Consider the following 21,627-nt stretch of genomic DNA (forward strand, 5'->3'; position numbering starts at 1 on the left):
CTGCTGTCGCCTTTCTGCAAGGCAGGGAAATGGCTTACACTAGACGCCTGCCAACATTTCTCATCGTTATATCTGCCGTGTGTGTGAGTGCGTGTGCCTGCATGTACCTTAAACATGTAGGTGTGTATATAATCATCGGTCTGCGTACGTTTGTGTGTATGCAAGTGTGTGACAGCGTGTGTGTGTGCCTGCGGTCTCTGGCAAGGTTGAGGGCACTAAGAGGGGCCACGGGCAGGGCGAATGGGGGATCCGTTTCAGGCTGTTCATTGAACCCCATTCCCTCTTGTTTCCGTGTAGAATGGGGCCTTTTGATGGGGCAGATATTTGGTTCCCAGGCGGCCGGTCCAGTTTGGAGCTAGGGCTTTATTTGAAAGGGATCGCTTCCTGCCCCCTCTCTGCTTTCCTCTCCCCGGAGCCTGACAGACAGCCCCGCAGCCCACCCACACTAAATTAATTCTGACAAGGAACTTAAGATAACGTCAATGCGCTGACTAATCACAGGATTGGGTTTCTGTAAGTCACAGAGCTGTGAAATGTGCCATCTAACAAAAGCCCTCCAACCGCTCCTTTCTTTGGGGTGAGAGGGTGGGGACGGAGTGGCGGTGGTGTGCCTAGGCTTGTCTTGTAGGGTATTGCTGTAGCCCAATCTGAAAAACAATTCCATTTCGTTGGGGATGTGAGAAGGGGTAAGGAGGTGGGATGGACATGATATGATGGACATGTTTGTCGAGAGACTTTAAAGAAACTTCTCCTCCACTCATCTCCCGGCCTTTTGTTTCGCTTCAGCTATGTGGTTCTTTTCACCTCAGGTCTGTCCATTGTTACTTTCACTTGGAGGATTGACCGGTGTTTCCTTGTGTCAAACTGCTGTCTTTCTCCTCCCTTTCTCTATCTCTCGCTGCATTAGCTGTCTAGCTCTGCAGCTTGTGAGCTCTGTGCGGTGGAAGTCATTGTGGTCGAGGCTAATCCGGTAGAGTTGATTAATCTCTCGATTGTTCCCACACCTCAGGTCTAAAGGTGAGACATTGTGAGGTGTTTGGGGGAGGGGGGGGGAGGGGGGGGCTCTGACATAGTCCATCATACACCCTGAGTTGGACCGCAGCCTGGCAGACATTCAATCAAACTGTAAATCCTACAGTGGACCTTCAAAGCTGAGATGAGCAGAAAAGATGAGATGAGAGAGAGAGAAGTAGGGGTGGGATATAAAAGTGTGTACTGTGCGTGCGTGCGTGCGTGTGCGTGCGTGCGTGCGTGACTGTGTATGGCCGTATGTGTCTTTCTATAGAAAGAGGTAAAATGAGAGGTGTATGCTATTAAGTGGTGTGTTTTGATGGTGTTGAGAGGCCGGCTGACGGACCAGATGGATGCTCATTTAAGACCTGCTGTCTGAGTAAAGTCCTGGGGTGGAGCCCAGATCACACATCACACGTTTATGACTAACATTAAATAGACTGCCTCTATCTGCCTCTCCTATACACGTTTTAACATGACGATATGTGGGCTAAAACAAATGTCAGTTTTGTCAGAAATGTGAAATGTCAGCTTGGCTTGCTTTGATTGGTAGAGTGGAGCTAGTGATTTCTTGTTTTGTGCTATATTGGTACATTTGGAGAAAAACATTGAGCTATATTAATTTGTATGCGTGAACAGAATTCAAACAATGCATGTGTACGCAATACATAATGATGCACAAGAAAACCTTTCTCTGCATTAATGGGGTACCATTCTTGAACACTGTGACATCCAAGGTAAGGGCGTAGAAGTTATTCAATCAAAACAAACAGCAATTAAAAAAGACATTGATTTTAGGTGGGGGGGGGAGTATTGTGTTCATTTTACAGACAGCACTGTCAGCGTTTCTCACGCAAGCCGTTAGCGGGGGGAGCTAGTTGGAGCTAGCGCTCTTTTACAGCTAGCGCTTGACTATCGTTGTGGAAGAGTGTGTGTTCCCTCTAACAACACCTGTCACCACTTGGATGTCCTCTGTGGTGTCACAGACACATCACCACTCCCCTGGCGTGTTCTGGCTTTCTGTCAGTCAGCAAATTCTGCATCAAAATGAAGTAAATAGACTGTCTATACATACAGCTTCGTCTAGCCAACTAGAACCACGTGTGCGGGATTCAATCGACAGCAATTTGGATACAGATCGGTGGTCTATAACGTTTTATGCCCCACATTTTCCCTCTGAAATGAAAGTGTGTCACGTTGAATGGTTATTTAATGTGTCGTCATTGGGAGACATCTGGATGTGTGTATCGCCGACTCGCAGGGGGCAGGAGGAGCTTTATAGGCCCAGAGTGGTGAATGAGCTGGGTGTTAGTAAATGGAACTGTTTCCTTTTCTCTCATTCTCTGTATATCTCTCTCTCTCCCTCTCTCTCTCTTACTCTCTCTGTCTCTCCCTTCTCTCTCGCTCTCTCTCTCTTACTCTCTCTGTCTCTCCCTTCTCTCTCTCTCTCTCTCTCTCTCTCTCTCTCTCTCTCTCTCTCTCTCTCTCTCTCTCTCTCTCTCTCTCTCTCTCTCTCTGTCTCTCTCTCTCTTACTCTCTCTGTCTCTCTCTCTCTGTCTCCCTTCTCTCTCTCTCCTCTCTCTCTCTCTCTCTCTCACTCTCTCTGACTCTCCCTTCTCTCTCGCTCTCTCTCTCTTACTCTCTCTCTCACACACGTACAGACGAGTGCTAGCATTGCTTTTCATGGACACGACTAAACATGTTGAGCCCGCGAATGTCAACTAGGCCCTGTCTACCCAATGGCAGTTCCGTTATTTCTTGGCCCTAATCCCTACAGATCTGATAGATGCCGCTCTGCCTTACCACTGAGCTAGTATACAGCTAGGGACTGTCCCTTAAACTCAACCGCGAGGGCCTTACAGTAGAGTGGGCTATCCCCGAAGTCGAGTGCCTATGCTGCTTCAACCTGCAACCCGGCGCCTCTTCAGGATCGTCCAGGCCAGAGCTTCAACTTCAGAACACTATGGGGTGCTCTCTCTCGGGTTGGCTCAGAATCATCTCCTCCTACGACGTCTACCAATGCGCTCAGCGCCTATAGCTGTGTCTCCGGTTAGGTTATTTTACACCAGTCACTCGAGTCCCCAATAGACGAATTAACCAGCTGCTAAAAAATCAACGAATCAACGAATCAAGTCTACTTCAGAAACCTATAGTAGACGAGAGACTCTTTGATGACACAGGGTTACAGAACAATAAAGCAGGTTTATTCACAATTCCAGAAACAGGCATAAAACAATCCCAGATCAATGATAAGCAAAAATGTACAGTAAATGAAATTGATAGACAACCTTCAGCGCCCTTAACTCAACCCCTTTTGGGGTGTGCCAATAAAATATAATATATATTTTTTTACCTTCTACAACTCTATAAACAGTTTGTTGGCAACCCCCTCAGGATGATAAGTCCCTCAGATGGCGTCGAAAACTTTAACAACTACTTCAAACTTTTATCAATGAGGTACCCTTAAAGATTCCCCCTAGAAGTTTACTTTGACTGAGTATGATACGAATCAAAATATACTTTAAGCTAAAAAGCTACTGCAAAAATCTTCTTCCTGGGCTCCCGAGTGGCGCAGCATTCTAAGGCACTGCATCTCAGTGCTAGAGGCATCACTACAGACCCTGGTTCGATTCCAGGCTGTATCACAACCCAGCTGGCCCAGCTTGGCCCAGTTTCGTCTGGGGTTAGGGTTTGGTCGGGGTAGGCCGTAATTGTAAAATATAATGTGTTCTTAACTGATTTTCCTAGTTAAATATAGGTTATATAATTTAAAAAATATATATATTTTTTTTTATCCAGCATTCGAGAAGTTCTTCTAGCAAGCTCAAAGATTTTTTCCCCATCAAAAGAATCCTAGCTCTTTTATACCCTCCATTTTCCTTTCTGCTAACTCATTGTGGTTAACACCTACCCTAATGACGTATCTAGTAGTTGACACCAAATGTGGCCCTCGTTCAAAAAGGTGCTTTTTCTGCCCCTTAACCCCTATCTTTTTCCCACCTAAACAGGACGTCCATCCACTTCACCCCTAACCGTTCTAACCTGGCAATTTCCAGATCACGCAAACATCCTTATGCACCCTATTATTAACCTTAACTTTTAAACATTCATTCTTAAACATGAATCTTCCTCACCGCACTCAATTACAATCTTACTCCAACTCAATGTACCACTCCCATTACATCTTAAACATCCACCAACTTAAACATTTCATCATTGCAACAATACAACGTTTCAACGTTATAACCTTCCACCATCAACCTCCTGCAGGCCTAATCTAAGCTTAAATAAACATAGTTTATATGCCTCATACTTTAAAGCAAACAACATTATAACATTGTTAACTATTTTACTGCATTACTCGAATCCCCCTTATATATTTCCCCATGCTTTCAACCTTTAACATTTGACATATTTAACCTTTAATCACAATTTTAATACATTATTTTACTTCATTTTTCTTCTTTTCTTTAATCAATGTCAATTCTCTCTCAATCTTCATTCTTCTTTGTGCTCCGTGTGCGTGTGAAAGGGAAACTTCTTCATGACTGTGTGCGTGGGTGGATGCAAATGTGTCTCTAAAATGTCAAAGAGAACTGGGCCTTAACATACTACTCTTGATAAGATTAAAGGGGAGACAGAATTGCTGAGGTAGTCTGTTAATATGGGAGGCCTGCCTGTGTGTGTGTGTGTGTGTGTGTGTGTGTGTGTGTGTGTGTGTGTGCGTGCGTGCGTGCGTGCGTGCGTGCGTGCGTGCGTGCGTGCGGCGAGGGAATGCGAGAGAAGTGACACTGGGAGACGCACATGTATCGGACGTGTGTAACACCACTTCACACCAGGCACTCAGTACACACACACACACACACACACACACACACACACACACACACACACACACACACACACACACACACACACACACACACACACACACACACACACACACACACACACACACACACACACAGCCGAGATATATTGATGTCTGTGTTCATTACTGCTGATGTGTCTCTCTCAGGGTTTGGGGGTGTGTGTGTATCGGCGGGGGGGACAGGGAGGTGGGGGGAATACAGTACTGTTATGCAGTATGTGATGGAGGTGACAGTCAGAGGTTTATTGTGAGTGGCGTGTGTCTCTGTCCCTCTCCAGTATAGAACAGAGTCTGAAGGAACTGCAGGGGAAGATGGGTGAGTCCTGGACGGGGGAGCGTCCACCCAGCCCAACGGAATGTCTGCAGTGGTTTAACCCACGGAACCCCAGCACTGTCAGGCCTGTCGCCACAGGAAACCAGGAGCTTCTGGACTTCCTGAAAGCTCTGGTAATAACACATCATGATAATAATGATGAGAGAGGGGTGAACCTACAATGTACAGTGCTATGTAGTTCACTAGCCAGTCAAAATGAGCTTAACAATAACCATCCATAACATTGAAAAGATTTGCTGATCGTATTGATACCTATAAACATGTTGATAGCTCCTCCATGAACCATCCTTCCTCCTCCTCTTCAGCTCCAGTACCTTAGGACCGAGGAAGAGGGGCGAGAGGACGTGACCCTCCAGCTGCTCCACAACATCTCCTCCCAGTGTGGCGTGTCCTTCCCCAACACCACCCCCTCGCCCACCCCCCAGCAGCCCGGCCCCTCGGCACACACCTCGGTCCACACGGTCAGGGACGACAGTGCTCTGGAGAGCCATGAGGTGTGGGACGAGGTAAGGCTCCGGCTGCGGCGCCACCTGCTGGACAGACTTTCCCGTCCCCTCCCCGTCCCTCAGCGCATCTACTGTCTGCAGCAGCTGTTCTTCCTCTACCCAGAGTGGGAGGTGCTGACGCACTACCAGGGCCTGAGGAGCCAGGCTGTCCTGTCTCTGCTCCACTCTGCCCTGGCCTCCAGCCCCGGTGGGAAGGAGACGGGCTTCGACAGGCTGGCCCTGGGGCTCCGTGCTGCCGCCCCGGCCCTGTGCTCGGCCCTCAGGGAGGAGCTCCAGGTCCTCAATGGGGTGGCCAAGCCCCACACCATTCTGGGTTTCCTGAATGCTGCCTACCTGAACACTGTGTCCCAGGAGCTGGGCGCCATGATGGAGAGAGAGTGTGAGAACGCCCTAAAGGACAACACTACGCCGAGTGGCGGCAAGGGGAGGAAAAGCTCGGCCAGGACCAAGGCGACTGTAGGTCAGTGGAGCAAACCTGTTACTCTCTCTAAACTGTACCACACTCTCCCCACTCACACACTGTAAGGTCCTGCATTTATTTTCTCCATCAAACTTGTGTTCTGTTTCGTTGTGTTCTGGAACGTAGCCCTGTTTCTTTGTGTTCTTGAACGTAGCCCTGTCTTTCATTGATTTCACCTGTGTTAGTTACTCACCTGGTCTCATCAGCTCCTGATTTAGTTCAGTTCATTCCGTTTGTGCCTTTGTGAGGTGTTGTTCGTTTTGACGCTACTAAAGCCTTTTCCTAGCTCGTTTGTGAGAACCAGTTGTAGCCTTCAGTTCTAGTTTTGATTCACCTGCCTGTTTGCCTACCTGTGTATGACCATTGCCTGCCTGTGATCGCGATTCCTGCCTTCTGCGAAGGGGAAAGAAACACCTGCCGCGCTCTGCGCGTGAATCTACACCTTTTTCTCCCCGAGTATTCATTGCACACACCTAGCACTGGAGAAGGAGCAATCCTTATCTACATTCTTTTAAATTCCATTCACTTGAACACAAGTTGGGACTTTACTCTTTTACTACAGAGTGTTTCACTTAAGGCTTTCTCTCGTAGCAAATGAATGCAAACTAAGGGTTAAACGGACAAAGATGACCTTGGTAGTGAGCACAGGCCTTGTAACCTATCCTTCACAGCTAAGGATAAGTCTAGGAGTTGATGGCTCCTTACGTTATCGGCCTTGGGCTAGGGAGAATAATAGAACGAAACAGCTGAGAAGTATTTACAAAAATTTGAAAGGAAGTCATTTCTCTTGTGTGGGAGGAAAGGAGTGATGTACAGAGAGACTGGGGAACAAAAAATCTGTACATGGTATGTCACATCTGATAGATCCCCTTATACTCTATGTTTGGCTCTCTGATTGGCCTATTTATGGGATAGATGGGGTAACCATCCACAAAGTAGACAACTCCATTGTTTACTTTCCCAAAATGGTGCATATGTCAGGCGTGCTTCCTTCTGGGGATGGGAAGTGTGCTTTTTACATCTGCCACTCTTCTAAACCCACAGCCGTCTCTCACTCTCTTTGCCTCCCTTCCTAGCTCCCTCTCTCCCGCTCTCTTTCCCTACCCTTAAACATGAGATGAAAGTAGGCAGCCGGGATAATTGGCCATGCGTCAGTTAGGCTGTTTGATCACAGCGCGGCGGCTGTGGCACCGGCTACACACCTACGTGCCGCTCAACAAACCGTCAAATGTAGCACCGGAGGCAGAACATCTCACCAAAGGGAAGCAGCGCCCGCAAAGTGTAACGACACTAAAGCGATGCAGTTTTTTTGTTTTTGCCCCCTTGTCATGTGAGTGCCTGCTCCACCGCCACTACTGTGGGACGGGGATCGGGGCTAGTTTTTTGGGGGGCGGTCACGTCAACGAAAGACAACAGTAGACACCCGAACATCGACAGATCCACCAAGGACACTGTGGCCTAATCGGAGTGGCTTCACGTCATCTCGGTGGTTGTCTTTACCTATGGAGGTCTTCAAGGGCTGCTTTGACAATGACGACACACAGAAAAACAATATGCATATATTCACTTGATGCATACATTCTCAGATCCCTATTATCTCCCTGTGGCGTGTTATTGTTTATTTCCGCCTATCTATTTATCTGCTGGATTGTCAATGGAGGGGTGGGTAAGGGAGGGGAGCCTGAGAGGCAGCCAGAGCCTGTGCTTCCTTCCCAGAGCTCTCCCAGGGGAGTGCAGTCTCTGGCATCAACTACTGTCAAACCACTGAACCATTTAACAGCGTTCACATCAGCGAGATGTGACAGTTCTTTTAACCCCTCTCTCTGAATGGGGAAGCTCTGACATTGTTCCCGGACAGCTGTGGGTGTCTCAGCCCTTTGTAGCCCCTTTCCTCACCGTCCCTCGCTCTCCACCTCCTCCCCCCCCCCCCCCCCCCCCCCTTCCTTTCTCTCTCCTTCCCGGTAGTAATGGGGTGATCAGTAGGACTCTGGAGTCTGCCGGACAGATTGACTGGCCAGGAACAATGCAGGCTTTAAACCTTACTATCACACCTCACTGCGTCTGGACAGGACAAGGGGTAATCAAAGTGTGTGCGTGTCTGTTTGTGTGTTCGTGCACGTACACGTGCATTGCTATCTGCCAGGTAGTCTGTCTTTGAATGTGTTTGTGCAGCGTTTAAAGTACCTCAGAGGAAATGTGTAATTTCCATGATGTCTAATGATGACGTGCACTAATTCGGCAGAAAATAGTATCTTACATAGGCCTAATATATACATGATGTAAAATTGCAGATTTTCCAAATCTGCAATTGAATAATTGCTTCCCAATTTGCGTAGTATGGAAACAGAACACGCTTTTCATGTACACCTTTGGAAAGTAACACACCTGGCTTGCCTGCTTATACGTCTATCTATAAACTTGTCCCAAGCAATCATTCAGCACGGCTGAAGATTCTCCATTCACACACTGGAGAACATCTGCGTGCTCCCCTAGATATGAATTCCATTCCCAGTTTCCACTAATTCTCTCCGACTTGTTCCGCGCGCTGTAGAAGTACTGTACATGGAAGGGTTTGAACGTGTGTAGGACGCACATTCACCTCCACCCGCCGCCCTCCTCCTCCCTCCGTGCCTCGTTCCTTGGCTCTTTGAACTCCCGCCAGTCAAAGTGCACCAGCCTATTCAGCAGGGAGAGGGCTCCAGTAGTGCCGGAGATAGCTCGTACTGCTACTGCTGCTGCTGCCACCGCAGGAGATTCTTTCTGGGGATTGAGGCTACTTGGGAATGGTGTTTGTTCATATTTAATAAGAGCTGCTCCTCGCTAGATCGTATCTGTGCAGGGGTTCAGACGAGGTGTCTGCCGGGCCGTGCACACGAATGTAGCCATGTAATTACTGCAGGAGGAGGGTTGAACCAGAGGATTGTTTTATATGCCCGATGCTCTCTGTTTACGGCTGCTGCTTCCCATTGTATAGCCACAGCCCTGCACATCCCTAAGCTGTCTAGAAGGTCTGGTTTAAGAGCTGTGGGTTCACGACCTAGTGAGGGGTTGTTTACTGATGTTAATGAGGCTTCATTACGCGTGTGTGTGCGTGCGCGTGCGCGTGTGTGTGTGTGAGAGAATATTTTAACGTGTGTTCACAATTTCACTTGAGATTTTATGAATTCCACTATGTCCCATTGTCTCCAAACCCTAGGTCCGTTTGGAATTACTGCAAGAGTAAAATATGGCACTGTGTGTGTGTGTTTGTGCGAGCGCGCGCGCGTGTGTGTGCGCACACGTGTACGTGCGTGCGTAGTACGCGTGTGTCAAATCCGGTTCCATTTCCTCAGAATGGTCACAAAAGCTTTTGTGCATCCCTCTTGTTAAGCTCAAGCATATCAACAAACCACTCAAGTATTCTAGCACCTTCTTTCAGAGCGAGTAGAGCAGGGCTTATTGAGAGCACAGACAGGATAACACTCTGCTACTGTATGGAGTCCTAGAGGGTCCAAGAACACGGTCAGGGACCTAAACAAGTGGCCTGTAATGAAATGTTGCCACAGAATACAATACGTCCCTCTCTCCATTTGGATCTGATTGGCTATAGAGTACAAGGAGAGAGCTGACAGCAGCCTTAGCCTGGCCACCGTACAACCCCCCCCCCCCCAACCAGCCCCTCCCTCCCTTTCCCAAAGCAGCTTAATCGAGATATCAAAACTTCCCACTTTCCCCCCCTGTGAACGGCGGGTAGCCCCTGCTGTGGTTCAGGCAGACTGTGCCTCTTGCAGTCCAGGGGCCATGAGGGCCACGGTTGGGGCGGAGGAGGGGGGCATCAGCGGGAGTCACCCATAATACGGCTGTCTGGTTGAGCAGCGGGCCGCGACTGATGGAGCGGGACCCAGCCGCCACGGGGCCCCGTGGGCAGTCCTCCCGGTGGCCCCCCCAGCGCCGTTCTGACCCTGCCACCCTCACGCAGGGGGCCAATCAGTGCCCTGAGAGCCGTGCCTCCTTTATACCCCCCTTAAACTTCCGTGACACACATACACACCATCCACCCCACCTTCCATCCGTCTCCTCTGAGTGCCAACATGCACGGGGGGGGGGGGGGGGGGGGCGGGGTAGAAAGGAGACCAGCTTGATGTAGTAGTGAGGGAGTCCCTGGGCTCTGCGGTTTACATCTGCATCTTTGTGGATATCTGCCTTCAATCCACTGACAAACCCTTTGTTGTTCTGTCAGTGCCAGTCTGCGGAGAATAGCACCCGGCGATCTGACTGCATGATAAACTTGTCAATGGGCTTTTGAAATGTATATCCCGCTCCACACAGAACTGGAGTTTTTTTTATGACCAGCAACAACGTACGTACGCACACACACACACACACACACACACACACACACACACACACACACACACACACACACACACACACACACACACACACACACACACACACACACACACACACACACACACACACACACACACACACACACACACACACACACACACACACACACACACACACACGCGCACATCTCAGCGCCTGTCTGAGTTATTGTAATCATGGGTGGAGTTGAGACGTGAGGCTTGAGGCCAGCCAGCTAACCATCCCTGGCAGAGTTAGAGAGAGCAGCCCTGGCAAAGGACCATGGAGATGTCAGTCATGCTACAAGGAGGGAGAGAGAGAGAGAGGGAGAGAGAGAGAGGGGGGAGAGAGAGAGGAGTGAAATTAAATCAGTGGCTAAATTATTGCGTGATTGCCCATTCCCAACAGACTCTGGCAACATTGGGAAGAAAGTGTCTAATAATTGGTTTTTCGGCCACGTCAGACACATGCAATTCCCCTCACTAATGGGTCTGTTAGGTAGTGCCGGGCCTCCGGGGTCAGGGAAGGACAGAAGACGGCCAGACAACAAGCCGGTGCACCCCACTCTGACGACTGAGGGAACAAGAGAGAGAGCGAGAGAGAACGAGAGAGTGAGCGCTGAGGAAATGAAGTGGTAATAAGTACAGCCCAAAGGGGAAATGCACTTCAGTGTGAGTTTAATACATCAGGCCGGGGATTTGGCAGCCCGCCATACAGCAATTGTTTACATTTTTTGCTCACTGGCTGCATCTGTTCTGTTTTGTAAACGGCACTAAACTATCCGCCCGTAAACACCGGAATCAATAACAACTGCTGAGGGAATTCCCTTCCCTCCCTCCCTCCCTCCCTCTGTTTCCGTCCCCTCCCCTCTCTCCCTTTTCATGCCAGTCAAGGGGAGTGTGACTGTGACAGTAATGTTGTTCAGCTCAGGTGGAACTGCCGTGGAGGAGACTGATGGCTTTCCCCCCAAATGGATGTTTGTGTTCCTTTGTGTTCCTACCAAGCACATGCTGTCTATCATTGGCCACCATCCTCCACAATTGATAGTACACGTTGTCTTTACTGGTAGATTGTCTTCCTGCCTAGTCGCCTTGGTCATGGCTGTGGAAATAAGAACATGACCTCTCTAGCTCCTCCGATATGTCGCCCTCTTGGCTGTGTTTTCACAAGGGCCATGAAACTATCCATCACCACGTAACACCAACTGCAGTATGTGACTCCATATAGCTACACTATACTTCTATTTCAATGACTTGTTCTCCAAGTTAGGCTAGTCTAATATTCCCATGGTTTCCTGGCACAGTCTTTTACCTATCACTCTCAATCAAAGAAATCTATAATTCAGGTGTGATACAATAGTGATCAAGTCCATTCTAGGGCTGCAATTGTGCTAGTTTCCTGTATAGTTTTTCTGTAGACTGACCCTTAAGTGAACCCTACCGTGTTCCTCCCTGCCTCTCTGTGCTCTCTTGTCGATGACACACCTGGGTGCCTTAAGCACCCCCATTTGGTTCCAACGTGTGATGTGACACAGGCATAATGACCTTTAAATGGCTGTATCCTGTATAGCAGTGGAGCCAGGGCTATAAATACATATAGTTCATATAGCAATGGGTGTCGGAGTAGACAGGGCTGTTACACTCCAAGGTCATGTGTCACGGTGTGAGTGTTGGAGTAACGGAGAGACGGAGAGACGGAGGAGGGAAACAGTCTTCCTGGGTTCACGGACAACTCACCTGAATAGAGAATAGAGAAGGGGACAGTCAACAGGTTGCCCACTCAGGAGAGAGCTCTTTATTAAGAGGAGGTTATGCGTTGGTGTTTCTTTGAGACACATCACATCTCGTTTAGATGGTTTGCTTGGAGATGTTGCAGAGAGAGAGAGAGAGAGAGAGAGAGAGAGAGAGATGAGAGCGTGTATGTGGTCACTGCACGACAGGGGAGGTAGAAACAGAGATGCACTTTCTCCTTTACTGTGAGAAATATTCCTCACCAAGAGATTCATTATTCACAGAAATGACTACATTTATTCCAAATTTGAACGTATTAAACCCAGAGGGAAAACTAAAAATACTCATGGGCGAAGGAGCAATGGCTCCTCTTGCAGCCAAATATGTATTTGCCTGCCATAGCCTGAGGGACACTGAATAATAACATCTGCATAGTAAATAGTAACTTACTTATTATTACTGTTATTGTTATTACTATTATTGTTATTACTATTATTGTTATTTATATTATTATTGTTGTTTATCATTCCAAATAGTAGTGGTATGGGTAGTAGGGGTGATGGTATTGATAGCAGTTTAGTGATGGTGGTGGTAGTAGTAGTAGTATTGATGATGGTAGTTGTAGTACTGATGTAATGGTGGTAGTTGTAGTAGTATTGATGATGGTAGTTGTTGTACTGATGTAATGGTGGTAGTAGTAGTAGTATTGATGATGGTAGTTGTAGTACTGATGTAATGGTGGTAGTAGTAGTAGTATTGATGATGGTAGTTGTAGTACTGATGTAATGGTGGTAGTAGTAGTAGTATTGATGATGGTAGCTGTAGTACTGATGTAATGGTGGTAGTAGTAGTAGTATTGATGATGGTAGTTGTAGTACTGATGTAATGGTGAAGATGACCGTTATTTACTTATAAGTTTGTTCTAGTTTCATTTTCCATGTTTATCTTTTTATATTTATTACAATTCTACTATATTGTTGTTATTTTTGTATTTCATTTTGTATTATTATTTACTACCATTTTATATTATTATTTGTTATTGTTTATAATTTTATTACAATGTATATTGTATACATGGTTGCTTTGGCAATATTGACACAATGTTTTTCATGCCAATAAAGCACCTTGAATTTGGGAGGGAGGGAGGGAGGGATTTTCAGGATCCCCATTATCTACTGTATAGAAACACCATTTACATAAGTATTCCCTCCCCTTAACACCGCTGGCAGCGATTACAGCTGTGAATCTTTCTGGGTAAGTCTCTAAAGAGCTTTGCACATCTGGATTGTACAATATTTGCACATTATTATTTTTTGAATTCTTCTGGTGGAAAACAGACTGAAACAAGTTTTCCTCTAGGATTTTGCCTGTGTTTAGCTCTATTCCGTTTATTTTCATCCTAAAAAACTCCCTAGTCCTTTCCCATGACATACCCATAACATGATGCAGCCACCACCATGCTTGTAAATATGAAGAGTGGTACTCAGTGATGTGTTATGTTTTCCCCGAACATAATGCTTTGTATTCAGGACATGCCCATTTTTTAAAGGTTTAAGTGCCTTATTGTAAACAGGATGCATGTTTTGGAATATTTTTATTCCGTACAGGCTTCCTTCTTTTCACTCTGTCATTTAGGTTAGTATTGTGGAGTAACTACAATACTGTTGATCCATCCTCAGGTTTCTCCTATCACAGTCATTAAACTCTGTAACTGTTTTAAAGTCACCATTGGTCTCATGGTGAAATCCCTGAGCGGTTTCCTTCCTCTCCGGCAACTGAGTTAGGAAGGACACCTGTGTCTTTGTAGTGACTGGGTGTATTAATACACCATCCAAAGTGTAATGACTTTACCATGCTCAAAGGGATATTCCATCTTTTCCCCCCATCTTCCAGTAGGTGCCCTTTGCGAGGCATTGGAAAACCTCCCTGGTCGGTCTTTGTGGTTGAATCTATGTCTGAAATTCATTGCTTGACTGAGGGACCTTACAGATAATTGTACTGTATGTGTGGGGGTACAGAGATGAGGCAGTCATTCAAAAATCATGTTAAACACTGTTATTGCAAACAGAGTGAGTCCATGCAATTTATTATGTGACTTGTTAAGCAAATGTTTACTCCTGAACTTATTCAGGCTTGCCATAACAAAGGGATTGAATACTTATTGACTCAAGACATTTCAGCTTTTCATTTTTAAATAATTAGCAAACATTTCTAAAAACATAATTTCACTTAGACATGATGGGGCAATGTGTGTTGGCCAGTGACACAACATCTACATGTAATCCATTTTTAATTCAGGCTTTTACACAACAAAATGGGGAAAAAGTCAAGGGGTGTGAATACTTTCTGAACACACTGTATGTCTGTTTTGACGTGTTTGCAAATAGATTAGATGGTTAGGCGTTTTCAACACACAAATGTGTTCTTAAAAAGACTGGAAGAGAAGCAGAACATTTCTCCTCAACCCTCAAGCATGAACGACTATCATGCATGTAGTTGATGTTCGTTCTGTATGTGTAGTTCAGGGCAAGGTGTGCTGCTCTGTTTTGAGCCAGCTGCAGCTTTGCTAGGTCTGTCTGTGCAGCACCTCACCATACTACCGGACAGTAATCAGTAAGATGGTACAACACCAGAGCCTGAACAACCGGTAACAGACATACCCCCTCCCCATCTTCACAATAACATTGTCAATATGACTTGTGTATTGCCGCTTTCCATGTTGTCTGTTGTCTGTAGCCTGTGAGGTGTAGAAAACACCTTCCTCAACTTGCTCAATTGTCACACCTTTCATGTACAAGCCCAGTTGAGGTTTAGGTCTAAGAGAATGCTTTGAACCTTATACAACGCTTTTGGTTTTTACATGTATTTAAGACCAGTTCATTGTTCATTACCCATGATGACACTGGCTGTAACTCCTTGCGTAGAGTCTCAGTGAGCGCCCTGGCTGTAGTTGCTGTGTCTCTGTCTCTCAACCTGTACAGAGCGAGTGACAGGCGTGTGTGTGTGTGTGTGTGTGTGTGTGTGTGTGTGTGTGTGTGTGTGTGTGTGTGTGTGTGTGTGTGTGTGTGTGTGTGTGTGTGTGTGTGTGTGTGTGTGTGTGTGTGTGTGTGTGTGTGTGTGTGTGTGTGTGTGTGTGTGTGTGTGTCAGCCAGGTCATTCATTTGCACATGGAGAGGTATTCTCTGTAGCGTCGACTCCCACTGGAAGCCATTACTGACGAGCTGCGGAGCCATGGGCCTATGCTGCTTAATCACACTCTCACACACACGCACGCACACACACTGCAGGCATACACACACACGTGCACATGCCAACACGCACATTCGAAGTATGAACAGTGTTGCAAGGTGACCAGCGGAGCATTGGGATAATCATCTAGGAAGACTGACATGTGCAAATGTAAGGCGAAAGCTGTCCACAAATAAAGATATTTACCAGTCCCTCCACACACTCTCACGCGTGATTAAGCCCGGAGGCGAGGGGAATGAGTGTGTTGTCATATTTTCCGATTTTGTTTAACAATGTGACAAAATGACATTAGGATCTAGAGGCAATAGAGTTGCAATTATTGGAAGCCTCCCCCCCCCCCCCCCCCCCCACACTCAATCATGGCCGTGCTTTTATAACGATGGCTAATGCCGCGCTGATCCATTCCCAAATGCCTCCGCAGTGGAGGAACTCATTTAAGCGGACACACAAAAGTATTTGTTCATGTGTCTGGGAGTACAGCAACACATTCCATAGCCGCCCATTCTTCGGCTTAATGCGGAACATCCCCTTGGGTGATGGGTTTGGCAGCTTCAGAAATGGGAAATCCATATTTGCCGAGGGGGTCATCCGCGGGTTAGGGGGAGAAAAGTTTGTGCCGAGGATGTGTGACTTCATTAGGAGAAAGTTTTCCTTTGCTGTTGGAGTGTTGGGAATTGTGCGGGAATCGATATTCATAAGGGGTGTAAGGTTATACTAAGGTGGTAGAGGGTGTGATATGATGGGGTAGAGGTGTGTGTGCATGCGGGCGTGCATGCGTCTGTGTCTGTGTGGGTGTGTTTGTGAGTGCGTGCGTACGTGCGTGTGTTGAATACCACATGAGGTTGAATAATCCTGTAATATGAAATGACAGCCTGCTAGTGACAGATCGGCTAAAGTGGTTGTTTTCTCTGTGTAACCTCGTCCACCACAGCGCCTCTGGAGCTGCCCCCCAGGAGAGGCAGGAACTTCAGCCTAACATCTCACCAGCTGAGGGTCCTGACCCAGCTAGCCTGCACTCTGCTGGGCCTGGAGAGCCAAGTGGACGAGCTGGCCACTCAACTGGCATTCATCAACTGTTCTGGGGAGACTCCCTGCAGTGTGAGAGGTACACAACCACGTACGTGCATACACAAACACACAAACACCAGTGCGTGTCTGCGTGAACTGTCAATATAGACTGCAACAGTGATGTCACATCCTTCGAGAGAGAGAGAGAGAGAGAGAGAGAGAGAGAGAGAGAGAGAGAGAGAGAGAGAGAGAGAGAGAGAGAGAGAGAGAGAGAGAGAGAGAGAGAGAGAGAGAGAGAGAGAGAGAGAGAGAGAGAGAGAGAGAGAGAGAGAGAGAGAGAGAGAGAGAGAGAGAGAGAGAGAGAGAGAGAGAGAGAGAGCGAGAGCACATGATGTTCAGATGAAGAGGTCTCTTTGCCCATCAGGCTGGGACAAGTCTACTCCAACACACATGCACACAGAACGCCAAACAACAACACTGCACGCTTTTGCACACGTAAATTGCCTGGCAGTCTAAACCGACTGCATACTCTCCATGTGTTATTTAAATGTGCACTTTCAACAGGGAATTATCGCGGTTGCCGTACAAGTCTTTGCCAGCCATCTCCTCTTTCCCCTCTGAACTGGAGCAGAGAAGTTAAATGAAAGCTTTTGGTGCATGTAGTAATTTCCATAAAGGTTACATTAAAAAACAAGACATGCAGAAAGGCTCGATTTACAGAGAAGTAAACAGCCTTTAAAGGGCAGTTATCCAAATCATTAATTCGAGGCAATCAAACGACTTAATTACCAGAAATTCATCAGATGGGCTTAAAGGTCAAAAAGTGACTCGCGGGCTGCTTCCTCCCCTCTTCCGTTCCGCGCGGTCTTGTTCGGCTAAATTGCCTCGCCTGGGGTCTCACTTTTCCGCTTCTGATTAGGAAAACGTGGCCTTGATGTGTGCTCCTTTTAATTTGTTCCCCCATACACCCGTCTTATCCTCCCCCTCGCACCCTCAAAGGATTAGCCCAGTTATGGCCGTTGCTATCTGGGTTCAAATCAACTCCAAGCCTCAGATTTAGACTAATAAACCGCTCACTGTTGCGTTTGACTGAAAACTTGATTTACTGCTCACGTCGTCATTTGCTTGTCACTTTTACTGATTGGTTTATGTACAGTTATGCAAGCGTTATCCTTGCTGCCCACCATTTACCATGGGATATTATCGTGGACATTTCAGCAATATTTGTGCCAAAGACTTCACTTCTAAGAATTATACAGTAGCTGTATTTCCTGAATAGCCTATTGTCTCAAAATATGCGTTATCAATGAGTTTATGTCATGGCCTTGTCTTTAGGTTGATGGCCATTTAATTTCCCTTAGCTATGGGCTTGGAGATTTGGCCAAACACATTCATATCATCTGAGACCTTATTCCAATGTTGAGACTCATTTGGAATCCATATCTGTTTCTGTTGATAGGAATATTGAAAAAGACCAAAGACGACTTGGATATGACCACTGTGGATGGTAGCAAGACCACGGCAGAGACGCTCTTCCAGAGTCCGGAGGTGAGACTGCCCTCTGCTGCCTCGGAGGAGGAACTGCAGCTTGAGCAATAAACCATTATTCTATCAACTGCTGCAATATCACCCGATCGAACATGTTTCTGACGAATCAGTCTCTTTAAATGTTCATTTTGTCCTTTCCCCGTGTTGATTGGTTGTGCTTTTGTCTCTTCCTGGCCGTAGGCCATTGTTCTGGAGTTTGATTGGAGGGCTGCGTTCAGGAAGCTGGTGCCCCATATGGCTCACTGTGTCAAGGTGGTCCTGGAGGATGTATGCACCAAGAGTCTGCAGCAGGAGGAGCTGTCACACACATCTGGCTCCGCCCACATGGTCCTGACTAACACACCCCACAGAGATGACTCCTCCTTCACCTGCCCAGAGAGGGACCGCCCCAAGATGGTCGCCAAGGTAAGCATAAAGATCAACACAAATATGTGGGTGATCCATCCTCGTGTGTGGTCCATATGACAGTGCTCAGTCAACTTTCGTACCATGAGAGCCTGTGTGAAGAAAAATCAGGCTTTGTGACAGAGGCAGCCCTGTCTGTCTTCCCTCAGCCCAGAGTATTTTGTCCTGCTTAAGTCCCCACCGATCAACCCTCTCTCCTCCTCAGATCAAGATGACCCCCTCGTTCCTCTTTCGTTCATCACCATCTTTCCGCACTCCAAGTCTCTCTCTTACATTAGTGTTCCTCACTCATACCTTTCTCCCTCTGTCCCCACCCATCCATCCACATCTCTCTCTCTCCTCGTCCTCTCCTTATCTTCCTCCCTATCCTCTTCCTGGTTCACCTGTGCCACCCCACACCCCCACAGACACCTCCATCAGAACCCCCCCCCTCCCCCATCCCCCCGCTGCTTCCTGCCCATTTGTTTTTACTGTGGCTGGAACAGGGCTTGGATAGGGCTGGGATGGGTGGACGGGTGAGGGTGCCTGGTTGACTGGCACCATGTTATGTACCGTACGGTGGGCAGGACACCATAATTGACTGTGGTTCCATTACACACTACAATCACAGGCCCAATTCAATCAATTACAGATAAAGGAAAAGGTTCACTGCGGGTTGACATAGAATGTCGACGCTGTGTTTGGTTCGGTTTCACGTCAATATCCAATGAAAGTGGTTGTGAGCGGAACCGGTTGTAGGGTATGTGCGTTTAATGTGGCTGACACCTAAGATAAGCTACACCATAAGCATTCTGATTGGACCTGCAGCGGTTTACCTTATCTGCAATTGATCAAATTGGGGCCTTAAACCTCTTTGTCCGTCCTTGCCTCATAAGAAGCCTGTGTTTTCTCCCCTCCTCCTTCTCTCCTCTAGCCCTTTACACCGACACTACTTGTGGCTCTTCGTTGCTAACGAGTGTCAGCATTTGTCTCCGCTCAAGACCTGTGCAACATATTTATGTGTAGGTCGACGCTTAAAATGTGAGCGCCTCTCAGCTCAAAGGTTATACATGCATATGCATCGAGGAGCACCCGCCGAGACCAAAGGCGAGAGCTTTTTTTTTTTTTACGTCTCCCCTTTTTTTGACACGTGCGCGCATGTTTGAGGCGAGAGCAAATTACTATACAAGACCCGAGCGTGAAATGTGGCCCGGTTCAAAAGCATTAGCCGATCAATATTTCACTCATTCATATGCATACCTTTGTAGCTTCATCCCAGCTTCAGTTGCGTGACCCGTTCCACTGCCCACATTACCATAAATAGGTACAGGTAACTGCCAAAATAGAGGAACCACTTGATTAAATGAGGGATTCAAAGTACAGTATATTGAAAGCAGGTGCTTTCACACAAGTGTGGCTACTGAGATCATTAAGGAATTAACATCCCGTCATGCTTAGGGTCATGTATAAAAATGCTTAGTTGCCCATTATTTTGGCTACCATGGCTAGGTTAAAAGGGTGTGTGTGCGTGCGTGTGTGTCAGTCACCAGATCTCAACCCAACTGAACACTTCTGGGAGATTCTGGAGCGGTGCCTGAGACAGCGTTTTCCACCACCATTAACAAAACATCAAATGATGGAATTTCTCATGGAAGAATAGTGTCGCATCCCTCCAATAGAGTCCCAGACACTTGTACCCTCTATACCAAGGTGCACTGAAGCTGTTCTGGCTCGTGGTGGCCCAACGCCCTATGAAGACACTTTATGTTGGTGTTTCCATTATTTTAGCGGTTACCTTGTATGTCCATTAGTTTGACGGCGCAACGTTAATGCTTGCTCTTTCTGCGTTCACCCCTGCCTGTACACTCAGTCTCTCAGCTGCCTGTGGCCTCGCCTTACAAACGTCTCATAGGAACAGAGAGTGATCCAATTCGTGCCTTACCTCTGTCATTTCAATCACCTTGCGGTGGAGTGCTCCTGTAGGACCTGCCGGGATCCGTATCTTTGTTCTGAGCTAGTTAAGGCTCAGTCTATAGCCGGAGCGTAAGAGGTGTGTGAGCGATACATCTCCCTGACACCTTGTGGGTCCTCAGAGCGCTGTGTCTGTCCGTCTCTGTCCGTCCGTCTGTGCCGGTGGACAAGCCTCAGGCCCAAGGCACTGACTCTGCTAAGCTCCTAATGACTCGATGCACTCTATTGTCTATTGATTTCCTGGCCCAAATGGACATTGTTCCCTGTCCTTTCTGGCCCACTAGAGGCTTATTCTGCCCAGGAATTGCTACAAGGCGATGTCAATTCTGTCTACACATTGGAAACTCACTGACAGAATGTCAAACTTCCTGCCAGTGTTACAGTAAGTCAAGTGAGGCAGTGTGAGTGTAAAACAAAATGGAGCTGAGCTGATATATCCGTGCTGCCACTATTGGAAGGGCTTTGTTATGGAGAAGGGAGAAAATACTTTCAGTGCTTTTCCACATTAAGGGCAAGCCAACTCCTGCGGGAATTTAGGAAATATATTATCGTACCTGGCCATGTTTAAATCACCCTGGCACATAGCTCACATATAAAAAAGTAGGGTGAACTCATTCACACACGTGTGACTCTTTGGCATTCGCTGATCCTCTGTCGTTATTCTCAGTGTGCTGTCAATGGGAAGGGTTGTGTGTGTGTGTGTGTGTGTGTGTGTGTGTGCGTGCGTGCGTGCGTGCGTGCGTCAGGGTGATGTCTCTGTGTCTGTCTCTCGCTCTGTAAGGTGATTCATTTGACACTGTCTTTCTACATAGAAGGACGATCCTCTTACCTCACCCCCCCCCCCCCCCCCCACCCCATCCTCTTCCCCACCCTCCTCCTCCACTGAAAACAACCAACTGTCCTGCCCCAGACAGACCGCACCCAGCTGCTAGGCTCCTCAAGTATCCTGTCCTTTCCAAACAGAAAGGTGCAGCACGGCCCAAACAGAAAAGTTTCCCCAGGACCAATGTGGAAAAAGGAGACGTGCTGCTTCTGCTGTCCAAGCGCTGCGGGAGGGAAACTGGAAGACGTTCAGACACTAAACCTCCGGCCCGGTCCTCTGCACCGCAGCTCTCCGCTGTCTTTCAAACTGAATCCCACTAATAAAATGCACATTGGAGACATTCTTTTCCTGGGGTGGAAAGGAATAGATGTATCCCGATGTT

General features: G+C 47.3%; 1 protein-coding gene across 4 annotated transcripts in view; it reads left to right on the forward strand.

The window, feature by feature from the left end:
- The window catches only part of kiaa0825 (KIAA0825 ortholog), a 155,898-nt gene that overhangs the window by 12,313 nt on the left and 121,958 nt on the right, over positions 1-21,627 (forward strand). For 3 of the 4 annotated variants that reach the window (XM_071353902.1, XM_071353904.1, XM_071353905.1), the window contains exons 3-7: positions 5,161-5,329; positions 5,522-6,182; positions 16,443-16,628; positions 17,979-18,067; positions 18,248-18,472. In XM_071353902.1, coding sequence (XP_071210003.1) covers positions 5,161-5,329; positions 5,522-6,182; positions 16,443-16,628; positions 17,979-18,067; positions 18,248-18,472 — 1,330 coding nt within the window. The remainder of the gene's footprint in view (positions 1-5,160; positions 5,330-5,521; positions 6,183-16,442; positions 16,629-17,978; positions 18,068-18,247; positions 18,473-21,627) is intronic. The other variant, XM_071353903.1, reaches the window with a different exon arrangement.

This window comes from Salvelinus alpinus, chromosome 19 (assembly GCF_045679555.1).
Source record: "Salvelinus alpinus chromosome 19, SLU_Salpinus.1, whole genome shotgun sequence".
Lineage (NCBI taxonomy): Eukaryota > Metazoa > Chordata > Actinopteri > Salmoniformes > Salmonidae > Salvelinus > Salvelinus alpinus.